At 42.7% G+C, this 20,519-nt stretch overlaps 1 protein-coding gene across 1 annotated transcript; it reads left to right on the top strand.

Annotated features, from left to right (window-relative positions):
* Positions 1-13,153: 13,153 nt before the first annotated feature.
* On the top strand, positions 13,154-18,625 carry LOC143289888 (uncharacterized). The gene is made up of 3 exons (XM_076599100.1): positions 13,154-14,001; positions 15,547-15,962; positions 17,383-18,625. The coding sequence occupies exons 1-3, from the start codon at positions 13,532-13,534 to the stop codon at positions 17,778-17,780; spliced, it is 1,284 nt and encodes a 427-aa protein (XP_076455215.1). The 5' UTR covers positions 13,154-13,531; the 3' UTR covers positions 17,781-18,625.
* The last annotated feature ends 1,894 nt before the right edge of the window (positions 18,626-20,519 follow it).

The raw sequence follows: 20,519 nt of genomic DNA on the forward strand, positions 1-20,519 counted from the left end.
CACACACACACACACACACACACACACACACACACAAACACACACATATATATATATATATATATATATATATCTATATATAGTTGTAAAAAGGTGTTGTTGTTTTTTGAGAGTGTGGTTCGGTTCTATTCCAAGAACAAGAACAAGAACAAAACTTTAATCTCCAGGCCTCCGGCCCCTAGAAAGAGGTCAAAAGTACACAATATGGTGATCACTCAACCACAACAAAATGTAAAATACGTACTAACTTAACCTGTAGAACAAAAGTGCTTCTCGTGCAATGTAAATTAATTCTAACTTTGATCATTGTTGTCACAGAATTCCTGTCGTATCTTCAGGGCATTAAATATATAAATGCATAGTTTACGAATACTGTAAACAGAACCATTCTTCATCAAGTGAACATACGATTGACCTACAGAGTTCAGATGTTTTTGCCGCAGGTCATTGTAAAGGACACAATTGTTTATAAAATGGTTTTCATCTTCGATTACATTACAACGTTTACATGCATAATTTGAATTACATTTGAATGTTCTTCTAAAAAATGATCCATTTATTGGGAGCAAACCAAGCCGTAATTTTACTAAACAGTCCCTAAAACACTTTTTATCCACATATTCAAAATATTGCTCACACTCAAAACCAGTTTTAAACAGTCTGTAGTTATGATATATATCTTTAGACATTACTGACTCGTCCCACTCCTGCATAAATATATCTTTCATTCTTTGCTTAAATAATGACAAAAATGTTTGCTCACAACCAACGCCTTGTTGCAACCAGACATATCCAAACCCAAGTCTAAATAAAGTATTTTTTACTAAAGACACCCAGCATTTTTTTCCCCTTTCGTCTAAGTTAAACAACATCAAATATGCCTGTCTGGGTAATCGTTGCACATTCATATTCAGCAACCTTAACCAGTACTTGATACACCTTGTTGCACTATTTATATATAGTGGATAACGTCCTAATTCGCCGTATGCAAACTTGTTTGGTACTCTAAGTGTTATGTTCAAAAAACGTTTACATGCAAAGGGATGAACTTTCTCAATATTATCAAGTCTGTTAAGACCCCACATCTCAGAAGCGTACAAAAGAATGGGTTGTACCTGAGCATCGAATATTTTGAAAAAACATCCTTTGGAAATATCATTCAGCTTCGTTATATATTTTATACAGTCAATGCATGCATGTTTGCCTTTTGCTGCTAAAATCCCTACTCCTTTGTTTATACTCATTTTTGTTGTAAAAACAAACCCTAGATAATTATATTCATTCACTACTTCTAGAGCATTTCCATCGAGATTCCACTTTTCATATCTTCCCAAAAAGCCACCTTTTCGAAAAACCATCACTTTAGTCTTGTCAGTATTTACATTCAAGAAGAGTGTTTTACATGCATTATTCAGAATATTAATTTGATTTTGCAGACCAATCGCAGTGTTAGATAGCAGTACAATATCATCTGCGAACAGAAGAATGAACAACTCTAATAAATTAGGCAAAAACTGAATTCCATGAATACCACTGATTTCAACTGCTGAAGCAATTTCGTTAACAAATAACGAAAACAATATAGGGCTCAACATACAACCTTGCCTTAAGCCAACGGGACAATCAAAAAACTCAGTTAACTTATCTTCAATACGTACGCAAGACGTAACACATTTGTACATAGCAATGATAGCATTCATAAATTTCCCCTTTATACCTTTCTGAATCAAAATATCAAACAAAGGCTGACGTTGCACAGAGTCAAATGCTTTTCTCAGATCGACAAAACAGGCGTAAAGCTTGCCTCCCTTCTTTGATAAAGATTTCTCAATAACCGCGTTCAGAGTAAAAAATATGATCTGTTGTGCCATAACCACGCCTGAATCCAGCCTGTGACTCTGTTAGCATATCATTTTCTTCAGCCCATTTGACAAGTCTTCCGTTTAGCACTGATGTATAACATTTGCTAATAAGACTGAGCAAAGACACGCCCATATAGTTGTCTGTTGATCTACTATCTCCCTTTTTAAAAAATGGAACAATTATTGCCTTCGCCCATTCATCTGGATACGTGCCCTTATCAAACAGAATGTTAAACAGTTTTGTTAAAAAATGTACAGCAATATTATCAGCTGATTTTAACATTTCTGCCAAAATACTGTCTACACCACAAGCCTTGCCTTTTTTTTAAATTTCCGAATAGCATCTGCAACTTCTTGTTCTGAAATATCATGACTTAGTTCATCAGATATATTTGATTCATCTGGTTGCACTTCACTAATGACTCTGTTATCAGTAGTGATAACCTCGTTCTGAGTAAATAAATTCCGAAAGTGTTCAAACCATTCATTTTCTTTAATGTCTTTACATACTCCTATTTTCCTTCTTCCAGACACTTGATTTGCTTCTTTCCAAAACTGTTTGCTGTCTTTGCTCAGTGATGCTAGACGTCTGGCTTTATCACGTCAAAAGCTAACTTTCTTTACCTTACATAAATCCTTATATTCCTTCCGAGCTTTCACATAGGGTAATCGGTGCTTATCATCCTTGGTTTGTCTTAACATTGTTAACAATTGTCTGGCTTTGTGTTTTGCATCTTTACATTCAGCATCAAACCATGGGGCATCTCGCTGATCACTCCCAACACACACACGCTTCCTCATACATTCACTCGCTCTCAGCAATACATTACTGAATAGTTCCAAAGCCTCATTTACACTGTAATCCAAAAGAGAAAACGCATGTACACACATAGTCTGTAAATCGTCTGAATAAAGATTTTCTCTGAAACTGTTCTCCTTTGTTTGATCCCAAGCTAATCTATTAATCCATTTAATATCATTTACTTTCTCAGTACAAGCAGTGTCTTCACTTTGAGCAATTGTAAACGATACAGGGAAATGCGGTGAGTCAATAAATGAAACCACCTTCAATGAGCGTACAAAATTCATAACACACAACTCTCTGGACATTATAACATAATCTATGGTACTTCCACCTGTAGACGAGACAAATGTTAATGAATCATCAAAACCAAAATGACATAACCCGTTCAAAATAACACAATCAAATGCGGAACACATCTCTAACAAATCTTTACCAAAAGCGTTCTTTTCTCTGTCATCAGATTTTCTCTTAAACAAATCATCTTCCTGAAAATACGACCAATCCCACTTGTCATTTTCGGTGCTGTCAGCCGAGGAAAGAGCGTTTACACAACCAGTCCGTGCATTTAGATCTCCTATTATCATCAGATCAAAATCTTTTGCCTGCTCGTGCAGATCTACAATGCACTGTTCCAGAACTTCTATGCTATATCCATGTTCTGCAGTATTCCAGTATTTACTGTCATATGGGTGGATGTATAGACAAATCAGGAAAACATTTTTTTTCCAACTTAAGTAACAGTTTGTTTATTTCCAAAATCACCAAGTGTTCATATTTTACTTTGATTCTTTTCACTAACTTTGAAAATACCTTGCGTACAAACACAATAACCCCACCAGAGTTTCTGGCATGAGATGATAATTTAACTGCCTTAGCTACATATGTATCATAGTCCTTAAATGCATGGTAGTCGTATTTGTCTGAATTAACAAATGTTTCGTTCAGTGCGAAAATGTCATAGCACAAAAGTGATTTTATCACATCTTTAATGTCAAGTTTCTGCAACCAACCATTGCAATTCCACGTACATATTTTTATTTCATAAGGACCTTGGCCACACCCCTATTTCGGAAGACTTACATTTCTCCCTCTCCCCCCTGGATGTTGTCCACCACCTCTACCCCCCCTCTGCTGCTGACTTCGATCCCCGTTCGCTGGCCTGACCCATTGTTGCAGTGTGTGTATCTGTGTTCTCTTTTCTCGCGACCCCCCCAGCCACTGACTCCGCGCGAGCCCTGTTCGTGTGTTAACAGGGCTTCTTGTGTCTGACACATTGGCAGTGCTACGACCTTGCTGTGACTTGTTGCATTTATCTTGTAACGAATCCATGACGTCACGACCACTGTTCGGTTTCGTACCTTTCATATCTGGGTACTCCGATGTCAGGAGTAAGAATCGCTGAGCTACTGGGCTGTGTTCGCCTTCATCACTGCGACGACCCTGAAGTGGAGGAAAGTTCGCCTGATTACAGACAAACGCTTCGTTCATCAGGTCCGTACTTTGGTCCTCGGCTGTACCCCGTTTCTCTGCTGTCCCCCGGTCCTCAGTTCTCCTCCGGTCCTGGTCCTCCGCTGCCCTCCGGTCCTCCGCTGCCCTCCGGTCCTCAGCTGCCCCTGCCCTCCGGTCCTCCGCTGCCCTCCGGTCCTCAGCTGCTCTCCGGTCCTTCGTTGCCCTCCCGTCCTCAGTTACCCGCATCTTGGTGTTCTTTCTTTCCCTTTCCTTGTCGTCGCCATGGTCTCCAATGTCTGCATGACTAAACTGAAATCTCTTCAGTTCCTTCACTTTCTTTTTTTCAAGGTCATATGTGAAGACCCCTTCTGTCGTTATCAGTTTATCAAATCTGAACTTTGGTTTCTGACCAGTATTGTACAAGTCCTTTGCTACATTTCTGAGTCGTTTCTGTCGCACGATTTCGGAAAAATCCTCCCTGACATATACATTGTTGAATCGGTCTGATGAGCTCAGATTGCAAGCATTCTTCAAAATCAGTGTCTTTTGTTTACAAGACAGCAATTTCACAATGATAGCAGTGTCTTTTTGAGTTCTGTGTGCTCTTTCTATCATAATGTCTTCTGTGATCCCCATTCCATCTCGAATCACTGCCTTCACCTGTCTCTCACAGTCATCCCAGTTCTCTTTCTCCTGTTGTTTCTCCATTCCAAAGAATAACAGATTGTTTCGTCTGCTGTGGTTTTCAAGGGAGTCACATTTCTGGCTGATCGATTTCAACTCATCATGTAGAAATTCGTTCTCTTCTTGCAAATTGTCACAGAGTGATCTCAGATTCCCAATTTCCTCTTGAAGCAGCTGGCACTTTTCATTAATCTTGTTGATCTGTGCAGTCACCGAAGTCTTCACGTCAGTCATGGATCTCTGTAACTGTTCTGCCTGCTTGTCTTGCTTCTCTTCTATTCTTTGAATGCAGACTTGTATGTCCTGTATTCCCTTTAGGAAATCCTGTAGCCCCAGAGCTGTTTGCTGTTCACCAAACTGCCCTACTAAGTCAGTTCCTTCCTTGACTCCAGTGCCTCCAACGTCAGTCAGGGAAGTATCCACTCCACATCGTTCTTTTTCAGGTGAGTTTGGACCAGGGTTGGACTCAATGTCCCCACAGGCCAACAGGTAGCATGCCATGAAAATAACAGCAACAGCAGTCAACACACCAAAACACGACTGTTTGTACTCGGTCAAGGTCGCGCCGATGGAACATGGCGACGTGCTTACAGTTTGATGGTGAAATTTTCTAATTTTCAATGATTTCCAGGACATTATAGGTAATTGTGTGAGACCAGTATCATGCCAGCGAGTGCGTTGCAGCACCGGCAGGTGACAGGCAAGTTTGTTATCACCCTGATAAACATTTTATTCCATAAATCCAATATTATTCGGCCAGTGGGTGTGTTGTTCCTCGTTCGAGGATGTGGTACCGTGGAAAGACACTTTGTGTGTGTGAAGACGGACTGTGAGTTTTTCGCAACCCAGGTTGCTGTTTTTCAGCGATCAACTACAGTTGAGTACAAACAGTCGTGTTTTGGTGTGTTGACTGCTGTTGTCTATTCCAAGAGAGAGAGAGAGAGGGGGGGAGAACAGAGGGATATAGGATCAACTAATGATGCACTCACTCACTCTTTCCTCACATCAATAGCAGGGCCACATGGAGTGGTTTTTATAGAGTGTTTACTTTACAATACAGCACACATACTAAGCAGTTCACCCTACTTAGCAAAAGCATCACACACTAAGGCAGCACACACTGCCTACTTCAAGTACTTGCTACAAGCAGCGCACAGTAACAAGATCATCCTACACCTAAAGCAGCACCTATAAGCAGCACACAGCCCAACAAGGATTTCCTTGCTCCTCACATCACTGATCAGTCAGTCAGCCTGTGTCAGTCAGTTCTTCTGGGGGACAGCTAAGAACTGGCTGTGCTGACTGGTTTTATCCCTTCCCCCAATATACTGTGCATACCTTCTTCTTCTTCTTCTGCGTTCGATGTTTTGGCTGCGTCAGACGGTCACCCCCGTCGCCACGATGTAGCCCACGGTCTTCTCCAGGTCGTGGCGGTCTCCCCAAAGCTGCGCCTGTAGCTCCGTGCCCCCTGGCCAGGTTTGACGCCGTAGAGCTTCATGGGTTGGGCAGTGTTGGAGGATGTGTTCAGGGGTCTGGGGTCCAGTGCCACATGGACACTCATCAGTGTGGGCGATCTTCATACGGTGAAGGTGACTCAGTAGTCGGCAGTGGCCGGTTCTCAGTCTGAAGAGGACTGTCTGCTGGTGTCTCTGGAGCTGGTGGATTGGATCGACACCACTGTTTGCACCCAGCCTTCTCTTCCACTGGTTCTGGTAACGGTTGTGGATGATGGTCCTGGCCTCTCTGTAGGTCACGGGGTGGCTGAACTGCTTCATTTTGCTGCCTGCCTTGGAGAGAGCATCGGCCTTTTCGTTCCCCATGACCCCACAGTGAGAAGGAACCCACTGAACAGTGACAGTCGACCGTTTTGAAAGGTCATGAAGGGCTGCTTTGATGTTTGTCAGCTGCTGTTCGTTTCTGGTTGACTGGAGTCCCTGCAGGAGAGATCTGCAGTCAGTGAAGAAGGCTATCTTTGGTGGTGGGTTGACTGACGTCCTGAGGCCTTGTGCAGCATGGAGTAGTGCTGCTGTCTCCGCTCTGTAGTTCGAGGAGATTCTTCCTGTGGGGAAGGCTCCAGGGGTCAGTCTTCCATCTGTGTGCCTGATGAAGATGCCTGCTCCTCCATTCTTCACCGCTCCCTCCGAGGATCCATCTGTGAAGACGTGCGTCCATTCGCTGGGGTTGTACCGAGTCTCAATCATCTCCAATGTCAGAGCTTTCAGCAGGGGAGGGGCTTGGCAGTCCTTTTGGTCGATGCCAGGGACTTTTGTGATGATTGAGACTCCTTCCAGTTGGTCGGCCGGTTCCTCGAAGTCGGGGAGTGTTTCCATCTCGGCAGGGGACGAGGGCAGCAGGTCTTCATGTTGGCGGTGCAGGGCCTTGGAGAGGTGGTTGAAGCTGGTCCGCTTCAGTCTGTTCTTTGTTGGGTGCTTCAGTTTTTCGTGCATTGGGTGAGTTGGCATGCGCAGGAGCTTCTCGCTGTGGATGAAGACTTTTCCTCTCGTCTATCTTTGAGTGGGTGGAGGCCTGTGTGTTTCTCCATCACCTGAACTGGAGTCGTCTTTATCCCGCCAGTGATCAGCCGTAGCCCTGCGTTCTGAACTTTGCTCAGGCGGCTTGTGTTGGTTGCTGATGCCGTGGCCCAGGCAGTGCTGCCATGCTTCAGGGTTGGCCTGACAGTTCCAGTGTACACCCTCTGCAGTATGCTGCTGTTGGCACCCCAAGAGGTCCCGGCGAGTTTTTTCAGGATGGCCAGTTTTCTGGTTGCTCGTCTCTCGATGTCCTTGAGATGGGGGTTCCATGTCAATCGCTTGTCGAGCTTCACACCCAGGTACATTGGCGTGTCATCCTGTTTCAACTGCATTCCGTTCAGTTTGAGGTGGGAGGTTTCTGACATCGGTGACAGCGAGAAGATTGCTGAGACTGTCTTGGTGGTGTTGATGTCTACTCCCCAGGCAGAGGCCCATGTTCCCACGTGGTTGAGTGCTTCCTGCATTCTGTGGCTGGCGGACGTGAGGTATTCCGCAGCACTCCAGGCAGCAAAGTCATCAGCGTGGAGGGCTCTGGAGACATGCTTGGAGATCTTCTCAGCGATGTCGTCGATGAAGATGAGGAAAAGTGTAGGGGAAATGACTCCTCCTTGCGGCACACCTTGCTGTAGAGTGACCCGATGGCTGGTTTTTCCGTCGAGTTTTACCCTTGCCCTGCGGTGTTGGAGGAAATCCTGGATCCAGCGGTACATCTTCCCTTCCACTTTCTTGTTGAGGAGCTTCAGGAGAAGTCCTGCCTTCCAGACCTTGTCGAAGGCCTTGGTTAGGTCCACGAAGACTGCAAGCACCTTCTTCTTTTCTTGAAAGGCAGTCTCTATCTCCTGTGCAAGGTACACCAGCTGGTCTTCGGTGCTGCGGTTTTTCCTGTAGGCTGATTGGGTATTGCTGAGCAGGTGGTTTTCTTCAAGGTGTTTCAGGAGTCGAGTGTTCACCATCCTTTCCATCACCTTGCCCAGACAACTCAGGAGGCTGATTGGTCGATAGCTGGACTTCTTAGTCTTATCCTTCTGCTTCTTTCTGATGGGGACGATGATGGCTTCTCTCCACTGGTCTGGAAGTTTCCCTGTGTCCCAGGACTGGTTGATGATCAAGAGAAGCTTCTGTCTGGCTACAGGTCCCAGGTTCTTGATCATGTCATTCGGGATGCCGTCTTTCCCAGGGGCTTTCTTTTTCTTCAGTTTCCTGATGGCTGCACTGAGTTCGGCCATGGAGAAGGCTGTCATCATGGACTGACTCGGGTTCTGCTGTTTCAGCTTCTCCTTGATCTCCCTCTGGACTTCCTGCACTCGGGCTTCAGGGAGTGTTGTGGTGCTGCCCTCTCTGTAAAAATCTGCAAGGATGTTGGCTGCCTGCTTGCCCGCGTGGTGCTTGCCATTTTCCTCAATGACAGTTCTGCTGTGTCTGGTGCCCGTGTCTTCGTTCAGAAGCTTGGTCAGGTTCCACAACTTGCCGGTGTCCTTCTCCATGTTGAGACTGCTGGTCTTCTCATTCCAGCTCCTCTGTATCTCTGTTCTCTTCTGCTGTTGGAAGGTTTCTTTGATGGTGTTGTATTCCCGGATGTTGTCAGGAGTGGGGCTCTGCTCCATGGCATACCAATACAAGCTACAATACCCAACTAGTTGAACTGAAATAACCAATCTTTGCTTGCCCTAGCAACGCTATGTGAATGACTGGCAGATTTACTGCTTAATCCCAATTCGTCCAATTCAAAAGATTGATCTGATTCGCTACAATTCATTCCACTTGTTTCTACAACATTCTGTGACGACAGGTTCACCCGTTTACATCACAAAGAGATTGGGGAGACAGGACAATACAACTCTCGGCATGTTAGCTGGCATGATCAAAGTTTACATTAGCATAAATTCTCCCTCGCTTATGTTCCGAAGTCCCGCCACCTACGTCAGCTGTGTTTGTGACAGGGGAGGTGGGGAACGACTTGAAAGACAGGCCGCCACACGGGATGTTCCGCTCAGCATGGTGATTGTGGCAGACATCACGTAACTGCACGTGTTCCTATAGCTGGGGCGGGTGACGCGGCGTCGCTGACCAAAGAGGGCCGACTAGGGAGTGGGGTGAGGAGGGGCGTGGAAAGAGGGAGTGTGGCGCGGTGTCGGCGCGACCTCAAAGACTGGACTTTGGATGGAGCGGGAAGGGAGATAAGAAGGGGGGGGGGGAGGGGGTGAAGGGATGGGGAGGGATGGGGGACAGAGTGTGGGTGGTTGGGGGTGACACTGCTGGCACACTATAACACCCACCCCCGGCTTTTGAATGCAATGTCCTCATTGCTGCTGACCACATGCTGACCACTGCCATCATCAATTAATGCTCATGTGGAGATCAGTTCTCTAACCCAAAAATTAGCAAAAACATAAACATGTGAAAATGAAGACATTACAGGACAAAAGAAACCACCAAAAATACATTTCAAAATGATAAAGCTGTACATAACACCATAACCCAGAAATGCATACATTTAAAAAAAAAATCAAACAGGGAGCTACAAAATGCAAAAATCAACAGTGTTCCAGCTGACACACATCAGCAACCACAAGCCCTGGAATGGAGGAAAAAAACAACAACAACACAGCATGACATACAGTTTTCCTCATCCAGATTATCCCCTAGCAGGCTACAGCTACAATTTTAGCCCATGCTGGATGATTAGCCTTACCCCTGTTGCTAACCCTAGCCCTACAGGTTGACCCTGACAGTTTCCAACCCCTGTCAGTCTGATCTGGGGCCATGGCACCTGCACATGTCCCATGCACACCAGGCTTCGGATGAGACCTGGTGCCATTCTCACACAAACCAGTAACCACAGGTCTGTGTGACCGTCCTGGAGACCTGACTGCATCCTGGCAGTCTCCGTCACCTGTGCCCTCCCTTGTGGCACATGTACCAGGAATTCCTGGATCAGGTGGTATGGGCAGCAGCACCCATTCACCCTGGCAAGGATCATCCTCACAGTCAGCTACTGTTCTGACTGGAGTCTTTTCATTCGGACTCGGATCCTGCCTCCTGAGACTATTGGACAAGTCTCTCTGGTTCTCATTGTGGGAATCCTTGTGTTTTTCCTTGGGGAGAACCTTACCCACTTTTAGGGAAATCCCATTTCCCACCACTGACTGACCTTTCCCTTTCCTGCCTCCATTCCTTCTCTTCCAACCCACAGCCCTTTTCCCTGCATGGACCGAACGCTCTCTTCTAAATGCAACAGTTTGTCCCCTAATTTTGCTGTCTCTTCCTTGGCCTGTTGCTGTTGTTGGTCCCCCTCCATCTCTCGCTGCAGCCTCAGGGCTTCATCCCTCACCTGGATGAAGGTGGTCTGAGGCTCCTTCCTCAGTATGTGGCGCAGCTCGCTTTTCAGCAGGGGGTTCCGGAGGCCATCGATGAAGTGGTCCCTCAGCATCTCAGCGGTGAGGACCCCAGTGCTCTTCATCTGGATGGTTCTCTCAAGACTCCACAGAGCATGAGAATAGTCCAAGGCAGAGGGGAAGGGGTAGAAGGGGTAATACCAGTGTCCACATTGTGTAATTAACTCACCAAATATGTGTTGGACAACCAGTTTGATACTAATTTGGTATGTGCCATATTCAGTGATGATATGTGCTTTTCTTTTTTTTTTATAGTTTGATTGAAGATGCTTCTTAAAGTTATTGAATAGTGCCATAACTTTATCTATTTTGCATTTAAATATAATAGTGCAGTGATGGCCTAGATGTAACGCGTCCGCATAGGAAACGAGAGAATCTGAGCGTGCTGGTTCGAATCACAGCTAAACCGCAAATATTTTCTCCCCCTCTACTAGACATTGAGTGGTGGTCTGGACGCTAGTCATTCGAATGAGACGATAAACCGAGGTCCCGTGGGCAGCATGCACTTTGAGCACGTAAAAGAACACACAGCGACAAAAGGGTTGTTCCTGGCAAAATTCTGTAGAAAAATGTACTTCGATAGGAAAAACAAATAAAACTGCACGCAGAAAAAATACAAAAAATGGGTGGCGCTGTAGTGTAGCGACGTGCTCTCCCTGTGGAGAGCAGCCCGAATTTCACACAGAGAGATCTGTTGTGAGAAAAAGAAATACAAATATAGAACTTTGCAAGTAGCAATATAAAGTCAAATGTTCTGTCTGATTTGAAATGTTTATCATGAGCAAAACGTAACAGACATTCACTTAATTCATCAAATTAACCATTTCTGTTTGAAATCCTATGTGGATTTGACCCCCTTAAAAAGTTACATTCAAGTCTATATGTTCTTATATATTCTTTCTTTCCATTTACTACAAGCTTTAGGGTTTGCAAGTGGGTGAACGTTTTGACTGTTTCTTATCAAAGAATGATAGGCAAAAGCCAAGATGGTTAAAACTAATCTTCACATTGTAATAAGATATCAGATGATGATGTTCATTCCAAGCTGACAAAATGACTCGAGGGATATTATTTATATTAATTGTATACATGCGGTCTGCGGAAATAATGGTGCCTCTCTCTGGAACAATTATTTTGCCGAAGAGAAATGGCAGTAAGTGTATGCCACCCAGGGTGACCTAGAATGTTTACGATAAGAGCGTTTCTTTCGATCCAAACAAGCTCTCACACAACTGACACGTATAAAAGAAGAATAAAAAATGCTGAAAGGGGTGAAGTGGTAGAGAAAACAGACTTTTTCCACGAGAAAACACAAACACAAGATAGACGTTTACTTTGAAATGTGTTGTATCGTTTTCAAATTTCTTAAAATGTCTTGTCCTGAAATATGTGCCGTCAACAACAGGATGAAAAGAGTGTTCTGGACAAAATACTGAGAAATTAATCGCTCACATAAAAGCATGCCAGCAATTCTAAAATAAAGCATCGTTTCATTTCAACCACAGAAGGCAGAGGCTAAATATTGATCCTTGGTGATTCAGCACACATGCAGTCAATTTCAGAGAACGCATTTTGATTGGATTGAACTCTCTCGCTGATAAAGTATCAATTTGGGCTTTGCCCTTTAACAGTTTTGTTGTCTTTTGTTTCTTTTTCTTTAATGAGTTTTTGAAGGGGTGCCGGGGAGGAGGGTGGGGGGTGGGGTCATACAGCACGAAAAAACATGTGACAGCAAAAAGAGAGCATCAAATGAAAGCATTAGCATCACTTACAAAAATTCAGAAATAATACAAACATTTCACCAACAATATGGTAATATTCAATTATCACCAGTACACAAAATCCTAGCTAGACATAATGGTGTATGTGATTATTTGATAGGCAATGCAACAAAACACTAAGTGACAAGGACAAATCTGTGCAAACAGAAACGTTTCGGAGCAATCTGTGTGTATGAGGACTTGAACAGATCCAGGCTGGTGGCACTGTCTGGTGTCACTTCATTCAGTACCGCTGTGTCCGTCGTCACGATCTTGTCAGAAGATGACCACAATCACGGACTGGTCTTGCCTCTTTGTCTTCCTGTTCGGGTCTACATCAGTCTTCTGCTCATGTTTTTGAACTCCAGCAAAGTTTGTTCAGCACTGGTCACTTAACGCACAAAACAAACAAGTTAACAACATCGCAAATGAGAAAGGTGACAGCGAATACAATATTTCATTTTCTGACATGAAGAGCTAAATATTCCAACACAAAGCGTAATAATTGTCATCTCTCTGAACGGGGTCACATGCATCCCTCATTTGGAACCAGTCTGACCTGACAAACAATTCACATCTGCTGAGTAATCTTTCCCATCAGCACGCTGCCGCCAGTCCAAATATCAGTTCACCACATTGACCCAGATTCGCTCATTGTTTTCCAGGACGTGAGACGATGTCAGCATTTCTGATACATAACATCTGGTTTAATCACGATACAATCTACAACTGGAGGTGCTGTTTTCTGTTTGTTTGCTTTTTTTTATTGTTGTTTTTACCACGCATTGTTGCTACGACCATGTGCAAATTGTTGACAAAATGAGCACGATGGGGAGCACGTAATTTTCCTTGGCACGTTCAGATTAGCTGTGAGCTATCGTTAATACGAAGGCTGTCATTGGCTGGCTGTCATCATTTCTCCTGGCTCAAGGGTAACGGTATGCATGTTTTAAAGGTCTAAGTGAGAGTAAGCCCCAACAGTCTAAGAAACAACTGCAACAACGTGCGGACTTTTTCCATTGATTGTATCCGCAGAATTTCTGCTATGGAATGGACTGCTGTGTCCTGTGTTGTGTTTGCCATCTTCCTCAGCATCAAAGCAGAGCCAGTGGTCAGTTCAGCACAAGAAGACAAATCCCTGTCTCCTGATCCTGCTGCCCTCTACAATAGTGCTGAACCAGACAATCAGCCGCTTCGTGATTTCGCAGAGCAGAATACTCTTGTCAAGGAAAGAGTGAATGAAATGTATAGTGACTTGGAGGAACGGTTCAAAAACGGAGATTCCCACTTAAAGAAGCTGATTGAAGAGGGTTTGGAACATGTGAAGGAACAACGAAAGGACGGGGATGAGAGACTGAAGGAAGAGCTGGATGAAGACGTAGAATGGCTGAAAGCGAGACAGGACAAAAGACGACGTCAGACAGAGGACGAGCTGGCAGAAGGAGAGGAAGGGTTAATAGAGCTGAAAGAAGCCTTTGGGAAACTGGAAGACAACGTCAAGCAGTGGACACAACTGTGAGTACTTGCATGTGCACACACACACACACACACACACACACACACACACACACACACACACAAACGAGCACATGCACACATACACAATCACACACACACAGGTGGGAAAGAACAAGAAATAAAAAAAAGAAGAGAAGTGTGAGCGTTGCTTTATGACTGCACACAAGATATGAAATAACATTGCTTCGGAATATAACAGAGAAGATAGTTTGCACTGTATTCGGAATCAACAAAGAAAAGAAAAAGATAACGATTAAACAACAACAAAAAACAAAAAAACACAGACAACCAAACTGACAGATATAAAATAGGACATTGCTCACAAACTTTCATGGAAATAAAAAAAATCATTGTTTGCAAAATACACTGTGAAGGGGGATATCCTAACCGAGAAATATCAAAGAAGACAAATAATATGACTGAGATAAAAGACGATTGATTACAGGCTGCTGCTGCTGATCATGATAATGATGACGATGATGATGATGATGTTATTCATTCGTAAGAAGTAAAGCAAAATAATGAGTTGTAACAGTTTGCGTTCTGTGCATCATACCAACACAAACACAAACACACACACACACACACACACACACACACACACACACACACACACACACACACACACAAAACAAAACAGCATGTTGATGAAGAGCGGCTCAAGATAACTGAAATGACATTTGAAATAAGTGTACTACAACTTATACATCATCTCCTTCAAACAATACGCAGTCCACAAATACACTGGTAACTATGGCTTCGTGGAACAAACAAAAATATTTGGTGATTATAAAAAGGAAACAATGAATATCCTCTCTCTCTCTCTCTCTCTCTCTCTCTCTCTCTCTCTCTCTTTGTATTTGTATTTCTTTTTATCACAACAGATTTCTCCGTGTGAAATTCGGGCTGCTTCCCCAGGGAGAGCGCGTCGCTACACTATAGCGGCACCCATTTTTTTGTATTTTTTCCTGCGTGCAGTTTTATTGGTTTTTCCTATGGAAGTGGATTTTTCTGCAGAATTTTGCCAGGAACATCCCTTTTGTTGTCGTGGGTCCTTTTATGTGTGCTAAGTGCATGCTTTACACGGGACCTCGGTTTATCGTTTCATCCGAATGACTAGCGTCCAGCCCACCACTCAAGGTCTAGTGGAGGGGAAGAAAATGTCGGCGCCTGAACTTGATTCGAACCAGAGCGCTCAGATTCTCTCGCTTCCTAAGGCGGACGCGTTACCTTTAGCCCATCACATCATCTCTCTCTCTCTGTGTGTGTGTGTGTGTGTGTGTGTGTGTGTGTGTGTGTGTGTGTGTGCGTTTGTGTATTTGCGTGTGTGTGTGTGTGTGTGTGTGTGTGTGTGTGTGTGTGTGTGTGTGTGTGAAGGGGGAGTGGGTGAAATGCATTCACTATATGTGATAACGAAATACTTTAAAACTTATATTTCTTACCATAATGTAGATAAGAATCAAGAAGAAAAACAAGCACATAAAGAAAGCAAACAAACAGGAGACATGAAAATGATGTGACGTGTCATATTTCACTTGAAAGGAACCAAGTAATGACGGAAGACATGAGGCAGCAGATGTCTGACTTCCAAGCAGAACTGAACGGCACCAGCCAGCAGATGTCAGACTTCCAGTCAGAACTGAACGGCAACAAACAGCAGATGTCAGACTTCCAGTCAGAACTGAACGGCAACAAACAGCAGATGTCAGACTTCCAGACAGAACTGAACGGCACCAGCCAGCAGATGTCAGACTTCCAGTCAGAACTGAACGGCAACAAGCAACAGATGTCAGACTTCAAGTCAGAACTGAACGGCAACAAGCAGCAGATGTCCGACTTCCAGTCAAAGCTGAACAGCATCAACCAGCAGATGTCAGACTTCCAAACAGATCTGAACAACACCATGAAGAAGTTGCTGTCTGCGGAGCAGGCGATTATCTCCCTGAACGCCAGAGTTGGTGAGTAGGTCATGTAGAGGACGTGAACCAAAACGAAAACAGGGTTCTGCCTCTGTCTGTCTGTCTGTCTGTCTGTCTCTCCCCCATGGCAACGAGAGTGCTGTCCTCCCGCCAAAGTATGCAAAAAGAAATCCACTCTGATAGGTACACAAAATTGTATATAATAAGCATGGGCTCAAGGCCTGACAAGATCATTGGATTATGCTGCTGTCAGACATCTGCCTAGCAGATGTGGTGTAGCGTATAAAGATTTGTCCGAACGCAGTGATGCCTCCTTGAGAAACTGAAACTGTCTGTTGTGTGTGTTGTGTCTGTGTCTGTCTGTCTGTCTGTCTCTGTCTCTCTCATTCAAAGAATATATATTATATATATGTATATATATGATTATGTCTACATATATACATCTGTCTATATATATATATATATATATATATATATATATATATATATATATATATATATATATATATATGTGTGTGTGTGTGTGTGTGTGTGTGTGTGAAACATGCGATCTCCAGTATGGCTGTGTGTAAGAATCTCAGGGTGTGATGTGTTAGAACAAAGCTACTGAAATGGCACATGTGATGGGACAACTATAAACAATAAAAATATAATAAAACAGTAAATTTCGCACCTGAAATATTCTGTATCTTGTGTTTTTATTACAATATGTGTGTACCAATAAGCAATTTGTTGTTGTTGTTTTAAACTTGATTTTGAATATCCTTAAATGTTATATATAATCAAACAAAAGATGAATGTTCAATTCAATTCAATGATGCTTCATTAATTTAGTTAGGGCATTGTATTGTTTATTGCTTTTGCAAATGATTGCACTTTAAATGACTGTTTAGTGTTAATGCTCTGTAACTTACGCTATGGAAAATTTCACGGGACATTTTCAACAAAAGATCTGCATCAATATTGCACAGGCTTGCAATATTTGGTGCGTGTAGCAATGGTCAATGTCAGTGAACTTATATCAATAATTACAGTCATTATTCCACATTTTGTTGCTAAATTTACCAGTAGTGTGTGTGTCAGTAGCGAAACTCCTGAGTCCAACGAGGCTTTCCAAATGCATAAAGCTCTGAAGGTATTATGCCTTATTATAAATTTGATAGTAGGAGAAAGAAAGAATCAATAATCTATTCATACTATGGACTTGTTTACAATTTGTGATGCTAGACGTTTGTAATTCTGAAAATACTGTCATTCAACCAATGTTGAACCCTTAAGGCTAGGTTCGTGTCTTCAGCCTAGAAATATATATACCAATCTTAAGTAATATGTTGTGTTCGTTGCGTAAAAAATATGCATCTGCAGCTCACATCTTCCAGTTTAGTGCCAGAAGTCTTTCTGTTTCCACAGTTAGCCTGTAACCCTGGTTCTGATAACCGTGTTTTTTTTTTGTTTCCAGCACCGAAACAAACGCCGTCGTTCCGATCTGTGCTGGCTGACCCTGATAAAGTCACCGCCAACACTCCCATCCCTTTCAGGCTGGACTTTGCAGTGGGAGAGGGAGACTACAACCAAACCACTGGTGTTTACACTGTCACAGTCCCCGGGGTGTATTCCTTTGTGTTCCATCTGTACCCTAAGAGAGCGACCAGATCTCACATCGCCCTGTACGTCAATAGTTCCGTGAGCATTCTGTCACGTTGTCATAGCAGCGAGTACTCCACGCACTGTACTGCCTCCACCCTCCTTCGCGTGCAGAAAGGAGACAGGGTGTGGGTGCAAACTGGTTATGGGGGAGCGTACTGGTCCGTTTATCATAGCTATTTCTTTGGTGCTCTCGTTTCTCCCGATCCGTGAGCCTCTTGCCGAGTGTCACAACATGCTGTACTGAAACTGAGCATTTTTTTTCTCTCTGTACTTCTTTGTGTGCTGGTGTGTGTATACAGAACAGAATATAGCAGATTTATTGAATGCTTTACTAATAATACATAACTGTTACTTTTAATCTAACATCTTATTCTAAGTGTGCACCTCACGTATTTTAAACCTTACAGTTTAAATTCGACACAATGATGAAGGAGATGGATTCCGTCGCCAAGTCTTCACAACTGCTACATGGTCTATCTTTTTGCAGAATATTTCTCTACCCTTTTTTTTTCCAGGTCATGTGCACTAATCCTGAGTTTTCAAGCTTGTCTGTGACTTGCATCACATGTATTCAAAAGTTATATGCTTCAGTTTTGTAATCTGTTACACTGGCTTGTTCTTTATAGGCTTTGATGGTCTATCTCTTTTTTCTTTCCAGTATCTAACAGTCATTCGAATGAGATGATAAACCGAGGTCCCGTGTGCACCATGCAGAGCCCATGGCAAAGAAAGGGTAATATGTGATAAATCCCGTTGGAAAATTCATCTTGGTAGGAAAACAACACGCACTTGGTGCATTGAAAAAGAACCCATGGCAACGACGGTGTGTCTGACAAAATTATGTAGAAGAAATCCACTTGGATAGGTACTCAAACACATACGCGTGCACTCAAGGCCTGACTAAGTGTATTAGGTTATGATGCTGCTCATGCATCTGAATAGCAGATGTACTGTAGAGTATATGAATTTGTCTGAAACCAGTGAAGCCTTCTTGAGTAACTAACTGAAATTGTTCTTATCAGTCTTTTGAGAAATAAAACTGAAGACAGTTTTAATTTGTATTTCGTATTTTATTTGTACGTGCGCACACGCATACACACACACACACACACACACACACACACACACACACACACACACACACACACACATATATATATATATATATATATATGCACAGAATAAATGATTGATTGAATTAATTAATGATTGAATTAAAGAATGAATGATTTTTTGTTTGTTTCTTGTAAGGGTAATAGATTAAGACAGAGAGACAGAGTGGGAAATAGAGAGAGGTAGAGAGAGACAGACAGAGACATGGAAACAGAGAAAGAAACAGACATGGAAACAAACACGAGAAACTTCAAATGGAACACACACACATACACACACACACACACGCACGCACGCACGCATGCGTGCACACACACACACACACACACACACACACACACACACACATATATATATATATATATATATATAAGTAAAAATGGGAAAGAGGAAATGAACACACACACACACACACATATATAGAGAGAGAGAGAGAGAGAGAGAGAGTAAATGATTCAGTCAAGGTTTTGGAGAAGTATGGTAACATGTGCGCACGTTTTGCTGCACACAAGGTGGGTGAACCTGATGCTGTTGTTTTAAACCTTCCAGAGAGTTTCCTTTCTTTCCAAGTGAAAACATTTTACAATCAAGTATAACTGAGATTTTAAACACCAACAACTGAACAAGAAAGACATACACTGAACAGATAATGAAATAGATATATAAAAAAATAAGTAAATAAATAAATGGACACATTACAAACATCAATATCTTACAACACAAAAGGAAAGAAGCACAAACACTTGTACATCTGAAAGACGATTTCAGTTGCTTTCTTGAAAACTAGATACAACATAATGAATTATGAACAACTTATTCAATGGTTTCCATTCTTCAGTGTTTTCCTTTTCTGTAAAATACTTTCAAAGGCTTCCCAAGTTGTTGGATTTTTTAAATATAATAGTGCAGTGATGGCCTAGAGGTAACGCGTCCGCCTAGGAAACGAGAGAATCTGAGCGTGCTGGTTCGAATCACGGCTCAGCCGCAAATATTTTCTCCCCCTCTACTAGACATTGAGTGGTGGTCTGGACGCTAGTCATTCGGATGAGACGATAAACCGAGGTCCCGTGTGCAGCATGCACTTTGAGCACGTAAAAGAATCCACGGCGACAAGAGAGTTGTTCCTGGCAAAATTCTGTAGAAAAATGCACTTCGATAGGAAAAACAAATAAAACTGCACGTAGAAAAAATACAAAAAATGGGTGGCGCTGTAGTGTTACGACGCGCTCTCCCTGGGGAGAGCAGTCCGAATTTCACACAGAGAGATCTGTTGTGAGAAAAAGAAATACAAATACAAATATAGAACTTTGCAAGTAGCAATATAAAGTCAAATGTTCTGTCTGATTTGAAATGTTTATCATGAGCAAAACGTAACAGACATTCACTTAATTCATCAAATTAACCATTTCTGTTTGAAATCCTATGTGGATTTGACCCCCTTAAAAAGTTACATTCAAGTCTATATGTTCTTATATATTCTTTCTTTCCATTTACTACAAGCTTTAGGGTTTGCAAGTGGGTGAACGTTTTGACTGGTGTCTCTGTCTCTCTCATTCAAAGAAATTTAATCCGTTTGGTCCTTCTGGGGTGTGGAAGATACTATATATATGAGATAGAAAGATGTATATATGTAGATATAATCATATATATATATATATATATATATATATATATGTGTGTGTGTGTGTGTGTGTGTGTGTGTGTGTGTGTGAAACATGCGATCTCCAGTATGGCTGTGTATAAGAATCTCAGGGTGTGATGTGTTAGAAGAGCTAAATATTCCAACACAAAAGCGCAATAATTGTCATCTCTATGATCGGGGTCACATGCATCCCT

The sequence above is a fragment of the Babylonia areolata genome, chromosome 14, assembly GCF_041734735.1.
Source record: "Babylonia areolata isolate BAREFJ2019XMU chromosome 14, ASM4173473v1, whole genome shotgun sequence".
NCBI classification, from domain to species: Eukaryota; Metazoa; Mollusca; class Gastropoda; order Neogastropoda; family Buccinidae; genus Babylonia; species Babylonia areolata.

Bases quoted from the DNA above. Each gene is read 5' to 3' on its own strand.
- LOC143289888 (XM_076599100.1), top strand. From the start codon at position 13,532: ATGGAATGGACTGCTGTGTCCTGTGTTGTGTTTGCCATCTTCCTCAGC. The intron at 14,002-15,546 runs GTGAGTACTTGC...TTCACTTGAAAG, and splicing joins GTCAAGCAGTGGACACAACT to GAACCAAGTAATGACGGAAG. The intron at 15,963-17,382 runs GTGAGTAGGTCA...TTTTGTTTCCAG, and splicing joins CTCCCTGAACGCCAGAGTTG to CACCGAAACAAACGCCGTCG.